The sequence below is a fragment of the Clarias gariepinus genome, chromosome 21 (genome assembly GCF_024256425.1).
Source record: "Clarias gariepinus isolate MV-2021 ecotype Netherlands chromosome 21, CGAR_prim_01v2, whole genome shotgun sequence".
Classification (NCBI taxonomy): Eukaryota; Metazoa; Chordata; class Actinopteri; order Siluriformes; family Clariidae; genus Clarias; species Clarias gariepinus.
In genome coordinates this window covers 11,515,700-11,540,883 of record NC_071120.1, presented here as the reverse complement: position 1 = coordinate 11,540,883, position 25,184 = coordinate 11,515,700, and the positions used below count along the sequence as shown (strand labels likewise).

Genomic DNA, 25,184 nt, shown 5'->3' with positions numbered 1-25,184 from the left:
TGGTGAAAATGAAGCAGGAACACGAAGCGTTAGTACAGATCCATTTTTAGGAGCAGCTTCCTAGTAAAACCTGCTTCATATTGACCCGCGTTTATAAAGCAGTCTGGTAAAAAATGATTATCGCAAACATGAACGCATTTAGGTAAATCGGCGGGGACGTTAGCTTTAAAAACTAAATTCAGCCACTGCGTCCTCAGTGGCTCAGATACCTAACCCTAGGTAGGTACCCTAAGTCACTAACCCTAGGTAGTGAATGACGACTGCTGTGTTCGCTATTACACCCAACAACTGTACACAACACTCGCTTAGGCGTCATTTTGCTCCAGCGGCGAAAAAACAATGGCCGACAGCTTCTTCTCACTCGTCTTTGCTAAACGCCAGTGTCAATCAACTTGTGTAGGAGCGGCCTCTGTCGGGTTTGGCGTCACATCGACAGGCTTTTGCGATTGGCCTGATTTCAGAAGGGGGATGTTACTGTAATAAACGAAAAGAAAACCACTGGGCGGCTCTTTATCATCGTAGAGTGGTTGTGTACGCACTCTCCTAACACACAGTTCAGTCCAAACAGCTTAAAAAAGTGCATGTAGTGCTGTATGACCCCTTTAAAAATGTTGATGAAACAGCAAAATTCCCAGTGTTGAATTAACACCTAGATTGTTAAATTGAATTTAGTGTTCATGTAGATCCAGTTTTAATCGGATGAACTCTGAAAGTGTTACATCAACAATGAAGATTTTATTGTAGGCATTCAGGGCAATATGGATGCACATCTCTAAGCAGATAATAACATAGTTATACTGATTCAAATGGATTAGAGGGACTATCAGAAAAACACTGTTGGGAAACATTTTAGTTTTTTAATTGTTTATTAGAGGGGGGGGGGGGTTAACCTAAACACCTTAGAAACAGAAAGGTCTTTAGACATCATTTTAAGATCACCAAGAGGAAGGAGCGCCAACTAGGAGCTAGAACAGAAAAAAGGAAAACCAGAGCTGCTCCTCTGGTACAAGAGATCCCTAAACCTAGGTGGACTTAAAGATTGTGAAGTGATGGCTGATCGGTAGATGTAAGTATTTTGTTAGTATTTTGTATACTATAATCAGTAGATCAAAGATTTTGACAAAATGTGCAACTTTGTGTATGCAGGAGGAATTTATGTAAAGTTCCATTAATGAACCTCTTTAATGTTCATGCAGAACTGTAGTAATTGTGTTCATACTGCTCATTTTTGGCTGGTCATTAATTAATAATGTGATTACTACGCATTGGGCAGCATTAAACCAACTCATTAGCGAGTGTTATTTTCCTATAACAGCAGCCCTAAAGTGTTTTATTCCTTACTTATTTTGTAGAGATGCCAGATACAAATGCAGTGTTGTGCAATTTACTATTTCAACCCCATGTGGTGACAATGCTGAGGCAAAACTGCCATTCTGATGGGGAAATATTGCTGGTTATTTATTTATATAAATATTGCTTACAACCTCCCAAAAGTCCAGAGCCAGCACTGCATCTACCAACTTAATAACTTGTACACATTTGCAATAAAGATTAGTCACTGCTTTCTTAAATAACTTTCCATTTTTTAAACATCTGAAAACACAAGGACGAGAATGATTTCACATTAACAATGATTTATTTTCTTATGGGCACTAGTGTACGACAACATCAGCCAAAAGGCTTCCTTCATAAATTACCCTTCTTCAGTTAAATATGCTAATCTGTAAAGAACTTAAATCTCTTTATTACACAATTTTATTAAAGGTCAATTACAGAATAAATGGGACCCAACATCAACATAAGATATGCAAGTAGAAAAAAAAACCAAATCTTTTTCCCAGTGTAAATATTGATAATTGCTGCAATTTACAAAAATAAAAATAAAATAAATAAATAAAGAATTATTAAATTTTTAATTAAAACTTCATATTTATAATGCCTTCAAGACACTGGCCAGCAGATAGTACATATAATGCAATAAAAATAGAATACACATATACATACAATAATCACATTATATGAACACTATTATTTTTATTTATTTTTTTGGCATTGATTGTCAGTTCATAAAAAATAAACAACTTTTATTTAGACTGATTCCACAGCTTATCTTAGGGGTAAGAGTCAGGGCTATTCTGCAGACACAATAAAGATCTAAACCTGACCCTTAATCATAATTCTGATCCGACCTTTCCTGTTTTCAGCATCCAAGAACAGAAATATTACAATAGCATTGTTAAGGAGGCAGCATTGTTTTTTTTCCTGCCTTTAAATAAAAAAAGAAAAATAGTTCTATCCCAAATTATTTTGCTGCTCTCAGAGGGCCGATTGTTAGAATTATAATAAAACCGCAAAAAGCTACATTACCATACAGCTGCCACTACTTTTACCCAGAGCAGGGGCATTGAACAGTCCACAGCCCAGTGAACAGCCCACTAGGATCTGCCTAGCTGTAATCCAGCTCTCCAAAAGACTTTAGTGTCTTAAATTAGAAATGTCATGTGAACCATAACTGAATTGAATTATTACACTAGGGGAATTATTCCATTAATTCTTCAATAGCAAGTGAAAAATTAACAAATAGATCTAACACTAGACTAATGTATATCACTGTTATGTGCAAATGGCTTTGATAAGTTTTTCAACATAATTTTTATTTTAGTTTGAAATAATAAAAAACCTATAAAACTACGCTTCCATCCTGCTCCTTTTAGCTAAAGTTTAAGGGTCATTTACATTTTTTCCTAAGTATTACAAGAAATCTGATACCACAATTTGTTTGCATGACATACCGTCACATACATATACACATATACACATACACAGTCACCCACGTAAGGACATATGCACACTCTTACACTTACTTAGCACAAAGTGTAAAATAGTTCTCCCGGTCCTAACTGGTGCACTGAGATTTACCAGCTACTGAAGTTATCACTGTGTACTGCTAATCACTGGCACTATCGAGAGAGAGAGAGAGAAAGTAAAAGAGAGAGAGAGAGACAGAGAGAGAGAGAGAGAGAGAGAGGGGAGATCTTCGTAACACAGGACAAATTCTAGAAAATACCAGACGGTGCATTTACAGAATCTCCACACTTATAGTTACAGCAGTGATGTAGTACTGTTTAATACTTAAATCTAACCAGGCACAAAAACTCTCCCACACATCTAAGTAAATTATATAGTATAATTTATTCAGGAAGTATGTTTTTTTTCTCATGTTCACAAATGATTTATTTTCTCAAAATCATTCCCTAATCTACAGTTATCTATATTAAGCTTATGCTTAAACAGTACCCTTAAATTACCAAGTGACACCACATTTATTTTATTATTGGATTCTTGAGAGAAGGAGAAGAATATGTCTTTAGATTTTTCTGTCAAGGTTTGACTTTCAGACATCTACTGTAACAGGAACACTACTACAAGGATGAATGACATGATTCCAGTGCTGCACAATTCACATGGGAGAGTCGGTAAGTGCACAGAAGGACCTGTATCACATTTGACAGAATCATGTTCTGATATCTGTACACGTTTATTATAATGGAAATAAACCTGGATCGCTCTTTACTGTTCAGCCTTTAAATACAAGAATCAAATCGGATGAGTCCTGTCAGTTTACTGATAGAAAATAGAAAGGATTCTCAAGAACTGGCTGATGTGTGCTACCACTAAAGCACTCTTATCAGTAGTGCTGTGGTCAGGAAAGGCATTTTTTTTTATTAGTGAAAGAATCCTGGCCATTTCACAGAGCTTTAGGAAAGGCTGTGATGCCCTCAGCAAACACTGTTGCAGATTTAATTTACAAAAGTTATTACACTGGAAACAGTAAAGACCAAATGCTCCTTATGTATCATTTTAAAATATGTTTAACTCATGTGCTTTGCTCTTTATTAAAGTCTGAGAATTGAACCATTCTCTTTGAATCTGATTGAAATGGAGAAAAAGGAAAAAGTGGAGAATGATCTATGACATAAATTTAGTTTACTGCTAAAGAGACAAAGATTTTAATTCACTCCACTTTCCTAATTCCTAGGAGAGAGTGCAACTAAAGGGATAACTTTGTCCTGCCACATTTAAGACTTCAAGTAACAAATCACATCATGATACAGCAAAAGCTCCTGCATTATATCTCGATGCCATCTCCAGAATGTCACTTAGCCCATTCAAGGCATTTTTGGCTTTCCACTGTTTTTCCCTGAGTCTCGATCAGCAGAGGAGTCCCTTGTTTTAACAGGGCTGCCACCCTTAGAACTGGAAGTGGAATGTGATGAGTCGTGTCTGGAATGGGGTTTGTGGGAGTTTCCTTCTTGCCCAGTGGGTGTGGCGCTGCGACTACTGCTGCCACTGCTGCCCTTCTTGACCTCATCCTCAGAGCTAAAATCTGAGCTGTCAGAGGCACTGAGACCAGCCGTGCTGGGTGATGGCAACTGAATCTGCAAAGGCATGAAAGGAGCAAATTATTTACGCCACTGTAAATTTTGACTATAAGGGTTTTTACTTATCCATGTGACATTAAATATCTTGTCAAAAAAGTCAGAGTGATATACAGTGGAACCTTGGATTACGAGCATAATTTGTTCCTGAAGGGAACTCGTATTCCGAAACGCTCGTAAACTAAATTTTATTTTCCCATAAGAAATAATGGAAACTCAAATTATTCGATCTACAGCCCCAAAAATAAATACATAAAAATAATTAATACAAAATATAAAGTAAAAATAAAAAAATTAACCTGCACTTTACCTTTAAAAAAAGTAAAAATAAATCCCGACAGATAAGTGTTTCCATTTGTGAATGCATGCTCTCTGTGTGTGTGTTTTTTTGTGTGTGTGTAATATGCGTGCACACACACACATTAACGAAGAGACTGTTTTATTGAAAAAAAATAGCAAGGAACTTTGCTAGTCACACTCGTGTGAGTGCATACTAACGGAATCTTTGCTGTAAAGTAAAAAAAAGAAAAACTGCACTTTGCCTTTGAAAAGAATCATGACAAAGCAAAGTTTCTGTGTAAGGCAGAGAGTGTGTGTGTATGTGTGTGGGAAGCCGAGAGGAGGAGGCGGTGGGAGGGGGCCTGTAAAGGCGAGAGTGTGTGTGTGTGTGTGTGTTGCCTTACACAGAAACTCTGCTCTGTCGCGATTCTTTTCAAAGGTAAAGTGAAGGAGAGAAAAAATTTATCTTTACCCTCTAATGAGACTTTCTTTTGCTTTATAAGCACGCACACGCGCACTGTACAAACACGCTTACAAACACAAAATAAAATGTTTCACACACACACACACACACTGGTGGTCATAGTGTTTTAGTAAACAGTATACACGTGCACGGATGTTGATTATACCAGTAAGAGACGAGCACTAAGACCCAGCAGGGGAGACAATTAACCGCAATTCCGCAGCACAAAAGAGAGAAAAAAACGTTGGCTCAGTTGTGATCATGTGACACTCGGCAGCAAAACAAGAAGCGCATGCGTGATACATGATACTTGGTGCTCGTAAACCAAGACAATGCTCGTTTTTCAAGTCAAAATTGATTACAAATCTTTGCTCGTCTCGCGGACACTCGTAAACCGTGTTACTCGTAATCCAAGGTTTCACTGTAATCATTTTCTGCACATATTTACTGCACATAGCCTTATTACATATTTATTTATTGTATGTAGATATAAAAAGTATACAGTCTGGTCCATAAATTCTGGATTTTGCCATTTGGACATCACCACATTCAATTTGAAATAGAACATTCAAAATATGAGCAAAGTCAAGACTTTTAGCTTTAATTTAAGGGATGTGATAAAAGCATGGAATTGATCATTCAAGATTCAAGAATAATAGTCATTTTCATACACACATTTCTTTGGAAGGACACTTGTGTATGGGCTCCAGACTTCAGGCAGTCATTTACTACAAAGGATTTTCATTATTAGGTATTAAGGGCAATCCTTAGATTGGTAGATTATATATGAGCCCCACAAAATGTGTGTGAATAAAAATGGCTGTAATTACAGAATGGTTGATGCCACACTAACTTAACCCATTGTCAACCCCCTTCAATGTGGATGTGTCAATAATTCCCCAAATTCCTGTAATATGCAATTGAAATGATTGTATGTACAGTTCCCACAGACAGATGCGTCTTATTTTGGCGAAAAGTTATCGATTTATTTTCAAGGATCATGAATTCTGCTCGCAGAATGTTCCCAGAATGACTATAATGGGCTGCAGGTCACCTTGAACAGGATTGCACCATGATAATGAGACATTTATTCTGCATAAATAATTTTTTCATTTGTGTAATTTATTAAGGAAAAACTGTTACCTGGAAGGGCTCAGTAACACCCACAATGGAGTTCATATTGTTGCTATAGTAACCCAAAATATAGTCACCAGGCTCTTTTGGTAACTCCTCCTCTGCAAAGGAAACCTGCAAGGTGGGAATTTGAAACAGCTGATGAGTTTGTGGCCATTTTGTCTTCATTCTTTACTAAAACTACTGTAAGTTTTTCTTCATGATGGTCTATGATTGTTGATTCATGTCTTACATTGTGCTCCTGTCTCAGGTAATCTGACTCTTCCTGTTTAGCCCAAGTGTAAGCTACATAGTCTTTATGATGTTTGAATCCAACCTGGAAAAAAGGATTTCATAAAAAAATGCTGCTATTTTTACTGTGCTTATATTTTCCATTTCATCACCTATTCATCGCTTGAAAAATTATAAAAGTGTTACCACACCCCAATACCACATTTAGCATAATTTAATTACTATTGGTTGGGTTATGTTTTTAGTTCTGCCTGCTCATGACTTGATTAAAGCCAAGAAAACATTCACAAGATATGCGTCACATAATGGATACATGTGTAAAAGTTGGTCCCTTTCTTTTTTAAGGCTATGTTTTAGTGTAAAAACAATAAAAATTACAAATACAAAGTAACTGAATGCTCCAGAACAGCAATCTGCCAAAATTTCTACATATCGAGGTATGCACACCTGCCGATGATCAATTAATCAAGGGCTGATGATTAGCAGCACCTGGCCACAAACTAATCCTCTAAATTCTGTGGAAGCAGTAATGGGTCCTTAGTGCTGCCAAAATTATTTTTAAGTTAATATGTTAATCGTCTAAGGTTGTATTTGCCTAATACTAAGACCTGCTATGATCAGAGGATTTTACTTATGCTTTAACACAAGAAACATAGAATTAAAAGATGGGGCACTAACTTTTACACATGACTGTGAATATTTAATCAAGTCTGAGCTACTTACATATTCCTTAACTCAGGTCCATTTGTAAAGCACATTTTCCAGGTAAATATGTTTTATATTAGATTATAATGTCTTATATTACCTTCATAAATGTGTAAAAAAATATATATTAAATGATATAAAAAAGTAAAATAATTTACTTTTTAGACAAACCTTATAAAGTCCAATCCAGTCCCAGGAACTTCTGGAGTAATTGGGTGCCACCTTAAATTTCGCCACAGCATCAGTCACTTCCCTCCATTCATCTTCTACAATGAGCGTTACCAATGACATATCCACCTTATACGGAAACTGTGGAGACCAGTGTATATCACAGTGATACACAGTTCTGATAGAATGAACCCCATCTTTCCTTATTTATCTCATCTATGGCTTTACCTGCAGGGTGAATATGGAGGAGACCGGCTTGTGGTCACTAACAGTGTACTCCATGTGACTGCGGTAAAAGTGCTGTGTGACCCGAGTGCCACTGGTGAGGCCTGACATTGAGCTACGCTTGGACACATTGGTTGCTGGAGCCATTGGCCTCATACGCCAAAGAATGCGATCAGTCCATGCTGGCTTACGCTTCTTCCCACTAGGAAAAAATATGAATGTTTGACTTCTGAGAAAAAGATTCCAGGAGAAATGACTGTAGTAAAGCAAATGCATTAAAAGTCAATTGGTAATTAGGTGTTTTGTACATTTGTGTGAAGGGCTTAAGAGCCAACCAAAGGAAACTTCTAAAATTCTGGAAATTTGGTTAGATGGAAAATGAAATTAAGCTCTCCATCACACTATCCTTGAACAAACACAAATTTAATTATATGAATGCGTAAAAGAACATTTTACACAACCTTCTTTTACATGACATATTTTATGTGAAAAATAACAGTTTCAACGGTTTTAGACTGCTATACAGCAGTGTAAAACTGAACTTCAAATCTGATGTCCCTATTGTGACACAGAGCTTAGTTTTTAGGCCTCTTTGAAATGCACAAATCTGATGTTTTTAAGACCGGATCCAAGAATGTGGTCCTAGAGCAGTTACAGTACGTATTCGATATCTGATCATGCAACTTGATTAAGCGATTTATGTGACTTTTTGTCTCTGTGCATGCCTAGGGCGCTGACAACATCAGTCAGCACCAGCAGCATTAGCTACTAAAACAGCAGAGGCATCTGGCTATCCTCCTTCTTCTGAACCCAAACACATACAGGCACATAAATGTGCAGGTACTTGCCATTTTTAAGTCCAGACTGAAGGCATTTCTTTAGTCAAGCGTTTGTAAATAGTTTTTTGTAAGAGAAGCAGATTTTGCTCAACCCAACTCAGGTTTGCTTATGATGGAGTAGTTGGCCACTATATGTCCCAGGGCTCTCTTATGTCTGTTTTTTTCTGGGTCTCACTTTTCATTATGCTATCATAGCTCGTCTTGCCTAAATCCCTGTTTGCACTTAATGTACATACTGTACGATCTTCCTAAAGCTACTATACATGATACTGAGGATGCGTCCACACTTAGAAACCATAAAAATACAGTGAGATTTGCAACCTCAAAAAATGGACTTACCTATAATAACTGTCCTTGACAGACAATTCCACTTTTGCAACTTAGTACTTAGTTATTGTGCTGATAGGATGTTTAGCATGAGCACATGGTTAAGAGAAATACTCAGATAACCTCAGAACAGTGCTTATGATTACAGTCTACAGTATCCAGGTGGAATGTGGGCATGAACTAATTTTGTGAAAGGAAAATCTTTAGAAGGCTTAGACTTTAATCTGTACCTGGTATCATATGTGTTAGTTCCCACATCAAACTTATAGGTAGGAGGGAATTTCAGAGGTCCTTCTTGGAAGCCTTCAAGTACAGTCTCTGTGTCTTTGGCCATGTTCAACTATAAGACAAAAAAAAAAAGAATGAAAAGATGTCCATATATGCATATGCCTCTACAGTGATATTTAATCATTTAAAGTAACACTTATGGGCTTACATTGGTCGAAGATTATGTTATTAGGCACAATTAAAAGTATCAGTATACCTTAGCAGTTTCTATAGTAACATCTCACACAGGGACTGTGGTGGATACTGGATAAAAAATGTGTGTAACTAAAATTGTGTTTCTTTTTGGTGAGAAAACTTTTTTTTTTATTACTCTGATGAGAACGATTTAAGCTATTAACTGTTACAGTATGTGGTGAACACAAATAGGGCCAGGGGTAGCTCAGTGGTTAAAGCATTGGACTACGGTTCAGAAGATCCCAGGTTCAAACCCCACAACCACCAAGTTGCCACTGTTGGGCCCTTGAGCAAGGCCCTTAACCCTCAACTGCTCAGATGTGTAATGAGATAAAAATGTAAGTCGCTCTGGATAAAAGCTTCTGCCAAATGCCTAAATGTAAATATAAAAATCTGTGAGTTAAATGTCGGCTTTATCTTATGACGGTGGCTTTTGGCAGCTCTTACACTAATACATGTTTAAAGACGCCTTCTGTAGGTGTGTGTTGTTTTTTTGTATCAAGTACTCAACTCCAATGTTTCAAGGATAGACAGACCCTAAAGATAAAAATGACTATTGCATTACAGAAATAATAATTTATTGCTGTAATTTAATAGTCAATAATTAATACTTCAACCTCCTGAGACCTGAACTCTGCTGTTGTGTACAGTGGAACCTTGGATTACGAACATAATTCATCCTGGAAACGAGCTTGTATTTCAAAACACTCGTAAACCAAAGGAAATTTCCCCATAAGTAATAATGGAAACTCAAATTATTTGTTCCACAGCCCCAAAAATAAATACTTAAAAATAATTAATACAAAATATAAAGTAAAAATAAAACAAATTAACCTGCACTTTACATTTAAAAAGTAAAAATTAATCCTGACAGATAAGTGTTTCCATTTATGCGTGCAGGCGCTGTGTGTGTGTGTGTTTGTGTGTGTATGTGTGAAGCTAAAATAAGAGGAGAGAAGGAATCAGAACCTCCCCTCTCCCTCTTCTCGTCTTACACAGTAACCCTTCTTCCTCTCTATATTGCACACACACACGCACACACACACACACACCCACACACACACACATACACTGACATATTAGGGGAAAGACTGTTTTATCGGAAGAATTAACATGGAACATCGCTAGTGACACTCGTGTGAGCGCATATTAACGGAATCACTGCTGTAAAGTAAAAACAGAGAAATTGTGTGTGTGTGTGTGTGTGTGTGTTTGTCTCTCTCTGTGTGCCTGTGAAGGCGAAAGTACAGTAGGAGGGGTCTGTGTGTGTGTGTGTGTGTGTGTGTGTGCGTGTGTATACACGCATACAAACACAAAATAAAAGATGTTTTACGCACACACACGTAGTCACAGTGTTATATTAAACAGTACACGCGTGCACAGATGTTGATTATACTAGTGAGAGACTGGTAAGAGAGAGCACTAAGACCCAGCAGGGGAGACGATTACCCACAATTCCGCAGCGCAAGAGAGTAAAAAACCATTGGCTCAGTTGTGATCATGTGACGCTCAGCGTCAAAACAAGGAGCGCATGCGTGATACATGATACTCGGTAGTCAGAAACCAAGTTCTGTTTCCAAGTCAAAATTTGTTAAAAAACTTTGCTCGTCTTGCGGAACACTCGCAAACCGTGGTACTCCTAATCTGAGGTTCCACTGTACATACCATTTTCTCCTCATGGTTTCTCTTTAATACCAACTGATAACTAAGAACCTAATTAATGTCTTCAAACAGAAAGACGTTTGGCAAAAGAATTATACCTAATGGTGCACATATAAGGATCATACAAGGTAATACAGACAATGCAGTTGAGAGAATTTCAGATTTTCTTTTCAGGACATTTGTGTCTCAAGAGGTTGAAACAATTGGGTCATCTCCTTCATGCCATGAGCCACAGGTTGAAAAAAAAAACTGTAAAGAAATGAAAAAAGCTGGTAGTTTTAATTTTCACTTGAATGTCTCTTACCTGGTCTTTTTCCCACAGAATGGAAAGTTTGTTATTATCAATAGCTGCCTTAACCATGTGCATCTCCAAGTCTTCTATACGGAAGTTTAGATCCCCAAACCAGAAAACAACACTAAAAATAAGAGAATTTGAATTTTTTACAACCAAAAATGTACATGCTTGTTAAGACGTTTAAATACCTAAAGAATCTAAATAATTTATAACACAATCATTCAAACAATTTGGCCTTTATTTAGCAAACGTACAACATGTGTGTGTATGTGTGTGTGGGTGTGTATATATGTGTCTCACTCATGATCCAGGACTCCCATGGCAGCTTGACCTTCAAACTGTTGCTGCTGCAAAATGCTCTCAAAATCATCCATGCGCTTCTCTGTGTTCTCCATGTGAGCCGGCAGGTGGCAGTTCAGGAAGCATAGTGCGTGTCCGAACACACTCATCCGAGCACTTACTCCACCCTTATTTCCCTGGGAGGAAGAACATGAACAGGTTACATAGGGGAAAGTAAATACCATAAAAGCTGTAGCAAAGACAGGAACACTCAGGCCATTCACTCTCACCGTACACATCCCTAACAAATCAAATCTGGCTGGTTTTAAACAGGTAGTTCACTACAGCAACATGCTCAACATATGCTAAGTATTAAATCTGCATTACTGAATAATTTGAGCCTTTAAGAAATAGCAAAGTGCTATTAGCATACTACTCTAGTATTTGTGCTGGCTCTGTCCATGAGCAATCCTTGGCAACGATCATGACAATATTAGTAATAACATACACCAATAAATAATATTTGAATGTATTCATGAAGTGGTGTATAGTTAATTAAGTATTCATATGGACTCCATATTAATTAAAACATATCTCTCCTGTTATTCTGAACTTTCAGTCGCCTAACACACAGTATGACTGCAAACCAGTTCCTGCTACCCGTTATTACCCAAATGAGGATAAGTTCCCTGTTGAGTTTGGTTTCTCTAAAGAATTCTTGCTACTGCTGTCTCAGGGAGTTTTTCCTTGGTACCGTTGCTCACGGATTGATCATTAGGGACAAACTAATCGTTTTGGTCCAGACATATTTTCACACATATATCTTATACACTTCCATAATTTTCTTTAAGAATAACCATTGTTAAAACGCTATACAAATAAAATTAAACTGAATTGAGTTTATGTATCACTATGGCTTACCCATATTCCTCCCAGACCAGTGCGTGTGTTCTCCGTCTGTATGCCTCTGATAAAAGGCAAGTGGTAGTACTTTGCAAAAACCAGCAGCAGTACACCCTGCATTCTCTGTGATGTCACCTTCAGGGACAAAATGGAGAAAAATGTACTATAGTTAGACAATTAGAAGATTTTGGTCCACATTGACATGACAGCATCATGCAGTTGCTGGAGATTTGCATTTGTATTTAAAAACAAAAAAAAAAAAAAAAAAAAAAACCACTGCATTAAATAATACACACCCTGACCATTAGATATATACACTCACTGGTGTACCACTTCATTAGATACACCTTGCTAGTACTGGGTTGGACCCCATTTGACTTTAGATCTGCCTGTTCTTTGAGGCAAAGATTCAACAAGGTGCTGGAAACATTAATTGTGGTCCATATTGACATGACAGCATTGCACATATATGATGAAGCTCCCGTTCCACCACATCCCAAAGGTGTTCTTTTGGATTGAAATCTGGTGACTGTAGAGGCTGTTTGATTACAGTGAACCCATTGTCACGTTGAGATGATTTTAGCTTTGTGACATGGTGCATTATCCTGTGGCCATAAAGGGATGGATACAGTCAGCAACAATACTCACGTAGGCTGTGACGTTTAAACCATACTTAATTGGTACTAGGGGGCCCAAAGACAGGATGGATCTTTGCTTTCATGTTGTTTACGCCACATTCTGACCCCACTAACGAAATGTCACAGCAAAAATCGAGACTCTTTAGGCAACATTTTTTTTTTTACATTTTTTGTTGTCCAATTTTGTTAAGCCCATGTAAATTGTAACCTTAATTTCTTGTTCTTAGCTGACAGGAAATGGCACCCAGTGTGGTCTTCTACTACTGTCATCTGCTTTAAAGTTCGGTGTCTAATGCGTTCAGAGATGCTCTTTAGCATACCCTCAGGTGTAATGAGATGTGAGTTGTTACTGTCCCCTTCCATCAGCTCGAACCATGTTTCGGAAATACTCCAACCAGCCTATCTGAAAGCAACCATGCATGCTTTTGCAAAGTCACCTTTAATCCCTATTATGATGCTCAGTTTGAAATTCAGCAGATCTTCTTGCCTACAATACTAAATTTGTTGATTTGCTGCCATTTGTGACAGCAAATCAACAAATTAGTTAGATATTTGTGATAACAACTGTTGAACAGGTGTACCTAATAAAGTGACTAGTGAGTGTACATTTAACAGTGATCTAATCCGTAACAGAATAGAAAAAATGCAATATGTTCATAAAATTATAAATTATAGAATAAATATTAGCAAATATGCGGATCAATGCCTATCCAAACTTGTGGGTCACCTTAAATACACAAAGTTGCCAGTTATTACTTTATTAAATTTGTTGACTATTGCTGTTCAAAATAAGAGTGTCAATGCAAATGTTGCATATTTCTAGGCTGCTTAAAAACCAGCCAGAAACAGAACAGGTTTTAGAATGAGCACACCCTTTAAATTTACTTAATGATACATTATATTTAAGGTGTCTGAAATAAAAGCATGCACACATAGACTTGCATGTGCAAAGAAATGCTTCCTGAAATGATAAAGGAAAAGGTAATCAAGACCTGTATTATGCCTGCTGAGCAATAAACAATATACCGAATAAACTGAAGTTTGTTTGGAGTGTTACTGTTTAAGACAATAAAATAAGGAAGAAATTAAAGTCTATTCCAATTTTACTCCATCCTGAAACAATATGTGCACGTGTGCACGCAAACAGAAATTGATCTATAGACTGGGATTTATACTGAAATCTGTCAAACAGCATTGAACGAAATACCTCCTCAATCCTATTTTAAATGTGGGATTAATCTAAAATGCAATGTTATAAACATATATTCTTTTAAAGTTTATCCGCAGGGATGACTTAAAGCCACTTTTGGACTTTGCTTTCATGTTTGGGTCAAAAAGCCACCCAAATTGTGTGCAAGCAGCATTAAAAGCTATAATGACACTACGTGGCCAACAGGGTGTGGTGTGGTGTTGTTGCTGACCAACACGTATCCAAAGCGACTGAGTGTGTCCATGCAGACTTCACTCCACTGGTCTGTGAAAAGGACATCCTTCAGGCGTTTATTGATCATGGAGTTCACTTCCTGTAATCTGGTATAAGAGCAGAGGTGATGCAAGAGAGTGAGTTACTGAAACTGAGTACTCAGACTCGTAACTCAAACTGAAAAGTACATGGTGTTACATTCTGAGCACAGCATGAGGATTATCTTAATAACAGGCAAACTTGTCAGCATAGATGGCTTATCTAACATGGTATGCTTGTACCATGTTCCATCCACATATAAAAAATGAGACACAACAGGGCGGCTTATACAAGACACATACAATGAACCATGTCATAAAGTTTGCATGACTAACAAAATAGTTCATCCTCTTTGTTTGCATTGTGTTTTGCATTATTTGTTTATTCACCTTTGCCAGGTTGATGCCCAAGATTAGCAAGTTCAAAACAGCCAGCAGAGCAACTCTTACCCTACAATATACATGTCCGTATTTCCCCCGCCTACATTTAGCCCCAACAAGGAAGTGATGTCATCTGGGGGCACGGCTGAGCCCACGTTCCATGTGATTATGTGCACTCTGTTGGTGAGACAGAGAGAAAAAACACAAGACGTTCATTAGAATGAAAGACAATAAAGGACATCTACATAATAGATAATTGGTAGTGTGCATTTTGTGGGTATGACCTTTACACATTTTAAAATTCCATCACTAAATGTCTTTAGTTAATCCTTTAGAGGTGATCAAGTTTCCCTTTTGATAGTCTATAATTTTCTTCCATTATTTCTCAATGCATGCTCTCAGTCCATTAACCCCTATCATTAATCAGCAGCTAGAGAAATCTCTTGTTCTCAAACACTCATGTGCAGAGCACAAAAGAAAGGGAGACGTGCGTTGAGTGCACATGCAGACGAGACACAGAGAAATGGAAAGAGAAATCAAAGATCCATAAATATCTCCTATTATCTGCAGGGCCTCTCTGAGACGCAGCTGGGTTTAAAAGAGGTTGATTGTATAACTAATAGATGGATGCTGTGACTTAATAGATATTGAAACATAAAAATGTAACATTGAAGAAACTCTAATGTTTTGTGCATGTGTGTGCTCATTAAATATTAGTTAAACATGAAAAAAACAACAGCTAGAAATAGCACAAATATACAGTGAGACACAACAGAACATTTGTTAAACATGCAAAAAAAAGAAAAACAGCAAAATCTAGCCAAGTCAAGAGAACTATGAAGGAGAAAGGAGTATCATAATGAGAATTAATCAGAAGATCACACATCCCAACCGTTCCTGAAGATGCAAACCACTGGACACACTCAGAAAGACCAGTTTAGACCAAAATTTTGGCTGGATTTTGCTACGCCATGCAAAGCAGTTTCGACATACAAGCGATCAAGCTGGTTGCTCATACTTCCTGTTCGGGCACTTCGAGGAACCGGTGAAAAAACAACACCAACAAATATACCAACCTCAAATGTGTTCTATACAAAACAGACACTACAGTGCACAAAACATGACTAGTAACAACTACACAAAAAAAAATGTTGGTGTGTATGTGAATGGAAGTATAGTTTCTGTGTACAATGATAAAAAAACGCTGTCCTGCAATACTGTCCCAATTGTGAGTAATCCAATTTTTATGTATCCGCAAAGAGACCGAAGGATTTAATGGCGACCAGTTGTAGACGTAAAGACAAAGGAAAGTTTGCCTTGCGCCTTCTATTTAAACATGGTCAGCTTATATTACTGGGAATCTCGTCATGATTTAGAGAGAAAGTGGAGATAAACGTGGAACCAAAACAACTGATAGGGTAATACATCATGTAGGAACTGATTATGAACTACACGTTATTGTACTTCATACCTGTTATTATCTAGAACATCAAGAGGAAAATGGAGCCACTTTCAGTTATGTTTTTAAGGCAGTCTGTGCCAAGAGGAATCATAAATGAAGGTTAAGTGAGGTTTAATGTCTATTTATTCAACATATTATATAATTTACATGTTTTTTTAATAAATATTTGCAAAAATCTAACTATATTGTTGGAAATTGGCAATATTAGTAAGATTTCCAGGTGGCGGGAACAGATTGTCTTTGTTGATTTCCTATGGGAAAATGCATTTCGCAATACAATAGAACTCACGTCCAGAACGGAATATTCGGGAAGCCACTTTGTAGGAAAATAGTCAATGGGGTGGTGTAATGTAACATTGCATAAAAGGAGGTTACTTATATGACATCAGAGATAAGATCTTATGATTCATACTTATAACTAGAAAAGTCCCAAATCCACCTGCTGGCATGTTTGCAATAGTAAATTCATGTGGACGTGTGAAGCATAACAGCATTAATATTTTGATGACATTGTAAGGTGGCTTACCTGAAATCCTCATCAGTCTGAGGCTTTGTATCAGCTGTGCCAGCTACAGAGAACGCCCTCTGAGGGAGAACAGTGGGATCTGTGACAGGTGGTTTATAGGATGGGGCCTGAGGAAGCGAGACTGTTCTCTTGGAGATCTGGCTCCTCGTGACCTGTGGGACCTGTCCAGTCAAAGAAGATGGGCTACAGGGGAGGTCATCACGGAGCTGCTGGGCTGGACCTGATGGTTGACTGGCCTTGTTAAGAGCAAAAGAGTCAACTTTCTCCTGGTCGAATTCAGGACACTCTGGGTCCTCAGGCTGTAAGATGTCAGTGGATTCGACCCGGGAGGTTCTCTGAGGCCTCTTTGGGCGAGCCGGAGCTGTAGATGGTCTGCTTGGTGCAGAAGAACATTTCTCTGAGCCTTGAACAAGAATGGAGGCCTCTGTAGTTGCTTTCAGTTCTTCTGAAGATGACTGGACGTCAGGATTTTTCTGGCTGTGCTGCTCCATTCTTGTCTGTTACAAAGAAATGCATAAAGGAGGCACTGCTTAGGATTGGCTCAGTATCTTGAGAAAAGAAACAACGTATGAAAGGTTACAATTTTAAACAAGGATATTGTGGAACCATCTGAAGTCTGCGGTTTGAAGTGAATCATCGCAACACAGTCTATCTGTATCTTTACTGTCATGCCTTTAGAGGAAGTACTGTGCATGTTTCGTATGCCCGATATCTAATTAAGCAACACTGCACAAGCAGTATTGCACTGAACATCGGCACATCCTTGATTTGGCCATACGCATAAGGCTGACATTAAAATCACACAAAATCATACAACAATTTTTTAGACAAGAAACTAATATAACTTACACGTTAGTGATGTTTCAAATACAATATGGGTAAATACTTTGCTGAATAGAGTTTAGTGTGTGTTGCCATGTCAACACACAGACTCCAGCAACACAAAGGGTGAAATATACCAGTGCTGTTATACTAAATATCAGTACTCTTGGAGCACCGCTTATCCAGCAAAATATCTGGATCTAAACTAGCCTGATGCTCCAAAGTGACTCTCTGGTGATTCAGTGTTGTCTACTGTATGTGAATGTGTCAGTACACGATGTGTTATAAATTTATCTAAACGAATTACATCCTCTGTGGTTGAAAAGGTCTTAAAGCAAGAACAACTGCAGGCCTCATCTGTGCTGTTTATTACGGTCCTTTGTTGCTCAGTCTAACCTCTGGTCTGATTTAAACTTCTTCCTCTTGAAGTATGTTCATATGCCAAGGTTTCCCCATTTTCATTAATGCAACATGACAGAATAGTTGTAAAAAAAAAATGAAGTGGCCAGTGAGTGTATACTGTATGCACAAGGAATAGTTGCATTTCATGCCACCTAACCCCTCACAACACAAGAGTGCAGCATGTTAAAATGTCGAAATTAAATAGATCACTTGTGCATAAACACTGACTGATCACTTTATTAGGAACACTTGTAGACCTCAACATTTTCTGTATGGTCTGCTTCATTAGCTTTAGTACAGAATCTCTTATTTCAAGTCTATTTCAAGATACTTTATTCATAAACTCTACACTAATGACACAGAAAATGATGAATATGATATTTACTGTAATTTCCTTCAGAATTCAGAGTCTCTTTGATTAGGTTTCCCACTCTTTTATGACTGTAATGTTTAGCTAAATTATGCTTTGTTTCCATGGAAACTAGACTGTGTGGCTTTAAAAAAAACTTTGCTATTGTAAGGATGTCTACAGACATTTATGAAAAAAACAAATGAGGTGACAGAACAAAAGCATTAAATATTTAGGCATTTCAATTTTAAAGTTATGCAATGCAGTTACAAAGGAAAGAAAGAAGAATAATTTTCAATGAAAAAGTAATAGTTTTTCATCATTTAATTGTAACTGCTTAGGACTGTTTAACAGTGAGAGGCCTGAACAAAACTACCTTTTCCACATAATATATGCTGTATAAATTGTGCTAATTATCACGTTTAGCATTCATTGTCTTTGTAAAAATAAACTGGCACTGGTTAGGTTTAAGTTAAGTGGCCAAACTATTAAGTTAAAGATAAATGACACACACACACACACACACACACACATGCAAGGATGATGTGTCTGAAGTTCTCTGTTTATTACCAGCAAAAAGAGCATATATAAGCTTTCGGCCCGGTGTCCTGTCTTCAGCAGAAAAATAAAAAATCATACAAAGACCCGGACACAGACATACAAGGCGAAACATACTGTACAAGGCGAGGTATTTTCCAGTTAAAAAAGGGTTCCAGCAGACACAAGCTATTTGTACAGTATGTATATTCGTCTGGACACAGGCTACAGGACGTGTTACCATATAAAGAATCAGGAAGCACAATGAGGGTGTTGTTTTATAGGCACAGAGTCATGCAAAAATGCATATCTTATTACAAAACCTTACAGGACTGATTAAATATTTTTGTGCTTGGCCACATTTTTGTTTTTATTCTGTTTATCCAAACCATATGATCTTAATACATTCTAAAAGAAACAAAATCCTCCAGTTAGTTATTTAAAAATTAATTTAATCATTAATCACAAGGCTCCATCGATTTACAAAAACAAACAAACAAACAAAAAAGTTTCTTTTTCACACTGTGTTCTAGTGGTAGACAAACTACAGCCACAAATATGTGAACCAGTATACACCTGTGTTAATGCTGCAAACATACAGCTAGTGCATACACACACACACACACACACACACAAACAACTAGGATACAGATTTGGATACTGTAAAGTCTGGATCTGCAGTATAGCGGGTTGTATTTTGTTTAAAGCAGATATTTAAGCATATTCCATCACAACATGCCATATCCTAATGGATGAATTTAAAAATACATTAACACACAGAACTGTGAAGTGTCTTTAAAGCATCAATTTCTTGTTTCCATGACTTGGGATATGCTTCATCTCTGGTGAAGGGGCAATGTTAAGGGGCACACTATAAGACTAAATATGGATAGAAGTTAAACGTTTTTCTTCCCTCGAGGGAAGCTGACATCTGCACTTAAAATGACGGACATGTGCATCCAGGAAGTAACTCAGTCTGTAATTTTCTCAGAGAAGGACAGGAGAAATAACACCCTGATTAAAATAAAATAACAGAGGAGTAGCTCTAAAACGGGAAGTGACCTCAGGACCGGATGTAAAATGAATCCTCTCCACATATGGCATGCTTCAGCCACGCCCACATTTACACCAGAGACAGACAGCCGAGTTTCATCCAGTGCTTTTTAACATTGTAATGCATAATGTAATGGACAGCTTTCACGTTACGTTATATACTGCTTATACTGTTTGTTTTTTTTACGTTATATACTGCTTATGACGTTTCAATGATCAAACATTAATAAATAAGGGTGAAAATAAACAAAAAATTTTAATCTATTCTTCTGCTTTACAATAACAGTAAACTGAACACAAATTTATTTTTATTATTGTAATTTTACAAGACCAGGAATATTATCAATTCAGTTTAAGGGGACAAAGTTATGAAGACAAAAGACATTTATATTGTAATATATAATGATTGTTATCATTTTAATGTTGTACAATTAAATACTAGAGATTTTTTTTTGTTGACGGTTGACCAAAGCGACTATACAGAACTGTGATCTCATGGAACATTACATGTAAAATTCATGAAACTGAGTAGCTAATGGAGAGCGTATAGAGATTCTACCCATAAATAAAGGTTCGAATATAATGACACAATTCAAATTTCCTCAATCCCCAGTAAACAAATCCCAGCAGTCACTGGACAGGACAAAAACCCATCAATCTCTTTATTCAAGCGCTGCACATCTCCACCAGGCCAGGATCTGCTGTCCCCACAGGTAATGATGGAGGTCTATGACCCTCAACAATATTCAACATCAGAACCACATACTGTAGGGCTAAATTAAGCTTGCCTTTATTTATGGATGTGACACGTGCTTGATGCAACAATGAATTAATAAATACTAACACGGTACAAACGGAATAGACAACAATGTGCAAAACCAGCACTGAGAAACAATTCTCTGTCCAGTTTATAACTTTATGAGTAAGATAAGATATCATACCTCCAGGTGTTCCCTCCCCCACATCATACACACACCAGCACATAAACATTCGCAAATGTGGGCTTATTTATACTCAGCATCAGCAAAGTCTTCCCCCACCAGTTCCACCCTTCTATGATCACTGTTTGTTTGTAAACTAGGCCATGTTTTAACAGAGGTTCTGCTCGCCTTGAGTAATACTTGCTGTTTCCAGGCCAAACCCATGACTGGCCTTGTCTTTATGCCTGACTGTGCTAATAAACACGCTGTAACCTTCATGCCGTCATTCTACACTGAAGATCTCAAGCCAATCATTACTGTAACAAATCTATCTGTGTTGGCTTTCAAGGAAACATATCACACAGAATTGGCCAGGCCTCGACACGTCTATGTACTGACACATGCACACGTGCAACACTGCCCCAACACTCAGACAAAAGAGAGCCACGTCACTCAGCACGAGATCACCATCCCCACGCAGTCAAAAACCCAAACCTGCTTCTGACCAGTAGAATAATCTAGTCTAAAAACCTCATGGCTTCAAAGGATTCATTGATTATTTAAAAACACGAGTGTCATTCCCGACACAGATCCTTTGCATTTACTGACGACCAGGAAACAAATCACTGCAAGTGTTCAAGTGCAGAAATATCTGTGAGCATAAAATGATTAGGATAATGTCTACAACACAGACATGGAGACTATTTTGCCTCATGCTAAATAAAATAAAATAATAATAATAATAATAATAATATATTATCTTATAATCTACTCTCATATCTAATCATATATTATATTATCTTATATAATCATAAGAAGAATAAGAATAAGAAGAATAATAGGCAAGCTTCCATCAGATAAGGCATTTATTTCCACCTTATGAGCCATAAGAGGACACACCATCTCACACACCCTGTTCTTTAACCATAATGAGTAATTATACTTATTGAAACTAAAAATGGTATGCAGATTATTATTAATTGATGTTTAGAGCCAACCCATTTTCTAAGCCTTGGATCAGAGTCTAAGTTTCACTTCAGCTAGTTTATAGTCAGATGTGAAATGTTAGCAGAAAACTAAAGAGGTTTGTCTATCACCACACCCAATCCTCCCAAAACATTTCCTTATAGGAGTTTACTGATGCAAGCAAACTGAGAGCCTTCACTATGAATTACTAAAATAATCTAGAAATCCTTACGTAAAACATATCAAAAGTGGACTGTGTAACTTTACTATGACACTGTACTGACACTGTACTGACACTGTACTGACACTGTACTGACACTGGGCCAGAGGCCAGAGTCATGACCTTTGCTCAGAAAGAGATGTACTGATAGCTCTTTTTTTATTGTCCCTCACAAATCATACTCCCACGTAACTGAGTCTCCTCTACAAATTAGCAGCTTATTCAATACATGACAGCAATCACTTGTCCAGTTGCTACTCATACTTCATAGGGATGCAGAGCACTGACTGTGTATGTGATCTTAAATACGATTCTGATGTCTAGACTCTCTCTCTCTCTCTCTCTCTCTAATCCACACGGAAAAGATACACTATTCTATTTACCTAGAGATCAGTGCTTATTTTGTACTCCCAGACTTCATGCCCATGGATGTCATCAGATATCAATTGTTTCGACACAGTCACACATTAACAATTTGCAAGAAACATCCCTCTATACACACATATATGCATCATTCCGCTACACTGTTTATAGTTTCTCCACTTTTACAAATTACAAATATAATGACAAAAAAAAAAGATTTTATTTTTATCCAGGTTTACCGTCTAGCTGATGTCAAATGCTGTACAATGTTTCTCTGACAGGTCCTTGAACTAGCTGTCTGTGACATTAAGCTGTTTTGTGCCTGATGGCCAATGTCGGGCGCACAGCTGCTTGTATCTTTTAAGTGCACATGTTTAAAATAGCACAGAGGATTACTTTGACTAAAGGACACGAATAAAGAGTTATCATCGAAAGGAAAATATAGTAATTAAAATGCAGTCATGTATTTGTGTATAATATTCACAGCATCATTTTCCTTGGTGTAGACAACTGTCTAATGTTCTTAAGCATCCATGTGTTCATTAGCATTAATGAAAACGCAATATTATAAAATAAAATTCTAATCAGATTCTTATTACATTCTATAAGGTAAGGGACAACAAGACAAGCCGCATACCAACACCAGCACAGTTAAATCTCATCGAACCGTGCGCGCTAAGCTGCAAGGCTAATGAAAAGTGCTCCTGCTGATTGTGTCCTATTGCTTATTTTGTTGGATCTCAGAGATGCTGAGATTGCAAGGCTTGAAAATTAGAAAATTAGACACGCTCAATGAGATCAGCACGGTTAAATCAGAGGCGTGCATTCAGTTATATTTAAATTCTCAAGACAGAGTGAATTTAAGCTAAACACACACACACACACACCAGTGAAATGACCTTCAGGAGTTTTTTTCCATGTCCCTTATTTTTAGAGCAGGACCCAAAGGCATAGACTGTCAAATTCTTTTGTTCCCTGCACAAAGTCTTTTGAACTGCCATTTCCTGAACTTGCAATAAAGTACAACAAATTCTAGAAAGTGAATCACTTCATTTTGGTCTTGGACTGGATTATACACAGATGTGAACGGCTAAGGCCAGACAACTTTGTGCTTGAATACTGTGAGACTGTTTTATTATATATGACAATCTAAAAAAATAGATAATTATAATAATACATTTAAACCATTATTCCTACATATCCAGCATGTGATCCAGCATGTACTTGAAATAACGTGAAATAAAAATTATTTTTATGGAGAATGAAAAAAACATGTTTACAGGTTGTTTACAGTAAACAATCCTCCAAACAGATGCATTCTTGCATTTCTCTTTCTGTGGCCTGTCGTTTATTATCATCAACTAGAAAACTGTAACCTGCTTGTCCATCTGAGTGTCAGTGGTTCCTGCTGTATCAGTGTGAATGAAGTGTGACAGGCTATAACCTTGCAAATGATGTACACATGTAGTGGTGTTATCTCTCTCTCTCTCTCTCTCTCTTTATATATATATATATATATATATATATATATGTGTGTGTGTGTGTGTGTGACATAAGCCATATATATAAGCCAGCACGTGCCGTGAGAACTAAAAGCGTGTGTATGTACTGTGTGTGTGTGTGTGTGTGTGTGTAGGTGTGTGTGTTATGCATCATGATCTCTGGGTGGAGGTGCAATTGTGCAATAATAAAAACGCAACAGTAACACATCTATTATTTTCTGCGTTTGTTTACAAAGTGCCAGCTGAGAAACCAAGCATGTGTACTTACACGCTGTCCGATGGCACGTCCGCAGGGCAGGATGTATCCTTATAGAGCAGGTGCAAGGGAGAAGATACCGCTCCGCTCATTAAAATCGAAGGACATGGAGGAAGCAGCGCAATTAAAGAGACATTTCTATTAACCTGACACTGCCTTTTCTACTACACATGCACCTGAGCTCGCGACTGAAGACAGAACCGCGCGAGAGCTCCACCTGTCCTTCAGCAGCGCGCGAACCAGCCGCAGCAAGTCAGCGCGCGCGCGCCAGTTCCACAGCCTGGATCGACACTAATGCAGCCGCGGACCGAGCCTCAGCTTTCCGTCAGAGACGTTATCAGCGCTCACGTCACGCTCACCTCCTGGTCACGTGGTTCAGCCGCTAATCAAATCGCGCGTTCCAGAGGATGTGGCATGAAAAAGCAGCTGAACACACAGCAAGGGCATTTACAGCAGGTCAATATGGCTAAAACATTTGTCATTGCATTGAGATGGATCTCATTCGAACCTAAAAACATGCTGAGCCAGTTTATTAGATGAACCTCATCATGTGGCAGTATGTAGTGTATTATTGGCTTAGTGGTTAGCACTGCCGCCTGCTGGGGTTTGCGTGTTGCCTGGTCGGTTTCCTCTGGGTGCTCCTGTTCCCTCACTCAGTCAAAAGACATGCATCCACTTATTCATCTTCTGTCCTGCTTAATCATGTGTACAGGTCAGCAGGGGGGCCTGAAGTCTATCCCAGGAGACTTAGGCCCTGCTGAGGCAGGGTACACCCTGGACAGGTTGCCAATCTATCGCAGGGTACACATGCATACACACTCACACACTCATTCACACATTTCTTTTGCAGAAGCTTTTACTGTTTGTTTGCACCTCTTTTTTTAACTCTAGACGAGCCATGTTTCCTCATCAAAC

The 25,184-nt window shown here is 37.8% G+C and overlaps 1 protein-coding gene across 2 annotated transcripts; it reads right to left on the bottom strand.

Annotated features, from left to right (window-relative positions):
* Positions 1-2,003: 2,003 nt before the first annotated feature.
* On the bottom strand, positions 2,004-24,705 carry inpp5jb (inositol polyphosphate-5-phosphatase Jb). Of its 2 annotated transcripts, none has more exons than XM_053481671.1 (13): positions 24,282-24,705; positions 16,880-17,371; positions 14,961-15,068; positions 14,471-14,579; positions 12,430-12,546; positions 11,530-11,705; positions 11,239-11,350; positions 9,041-9,150; positions 7,648-7,846; positions 7,423-7,560; positions 6,548-6,631; positions 6,325-6,429; positions 2,004-4,439 (listed from the first exon to the last, which is right to left on the bottom strand). In XM_053481671.1, exons 1-13 carry the CDS (start codon positions 24,359-24,361, stop codon positions 4,170-4,172), a joined length of 2,100 nt encoding a protein of 699 aa, XP_053337646.1. In that variant the 5' UTR covers positions 24,362-24,705; the 3' UTR covers positions 2,004-4,169. The 2 variants fall into 2 exon arrangements, with proteins under 2 accessions (XP_053337646.1, XP_053337648.1); XM_053481673.1 differs by having other exon boundaries at positions 16,880-17,376; positions 24,282-24,704.
* Positions 24,706-25,184: the final 479 nt, after the last annotated feature.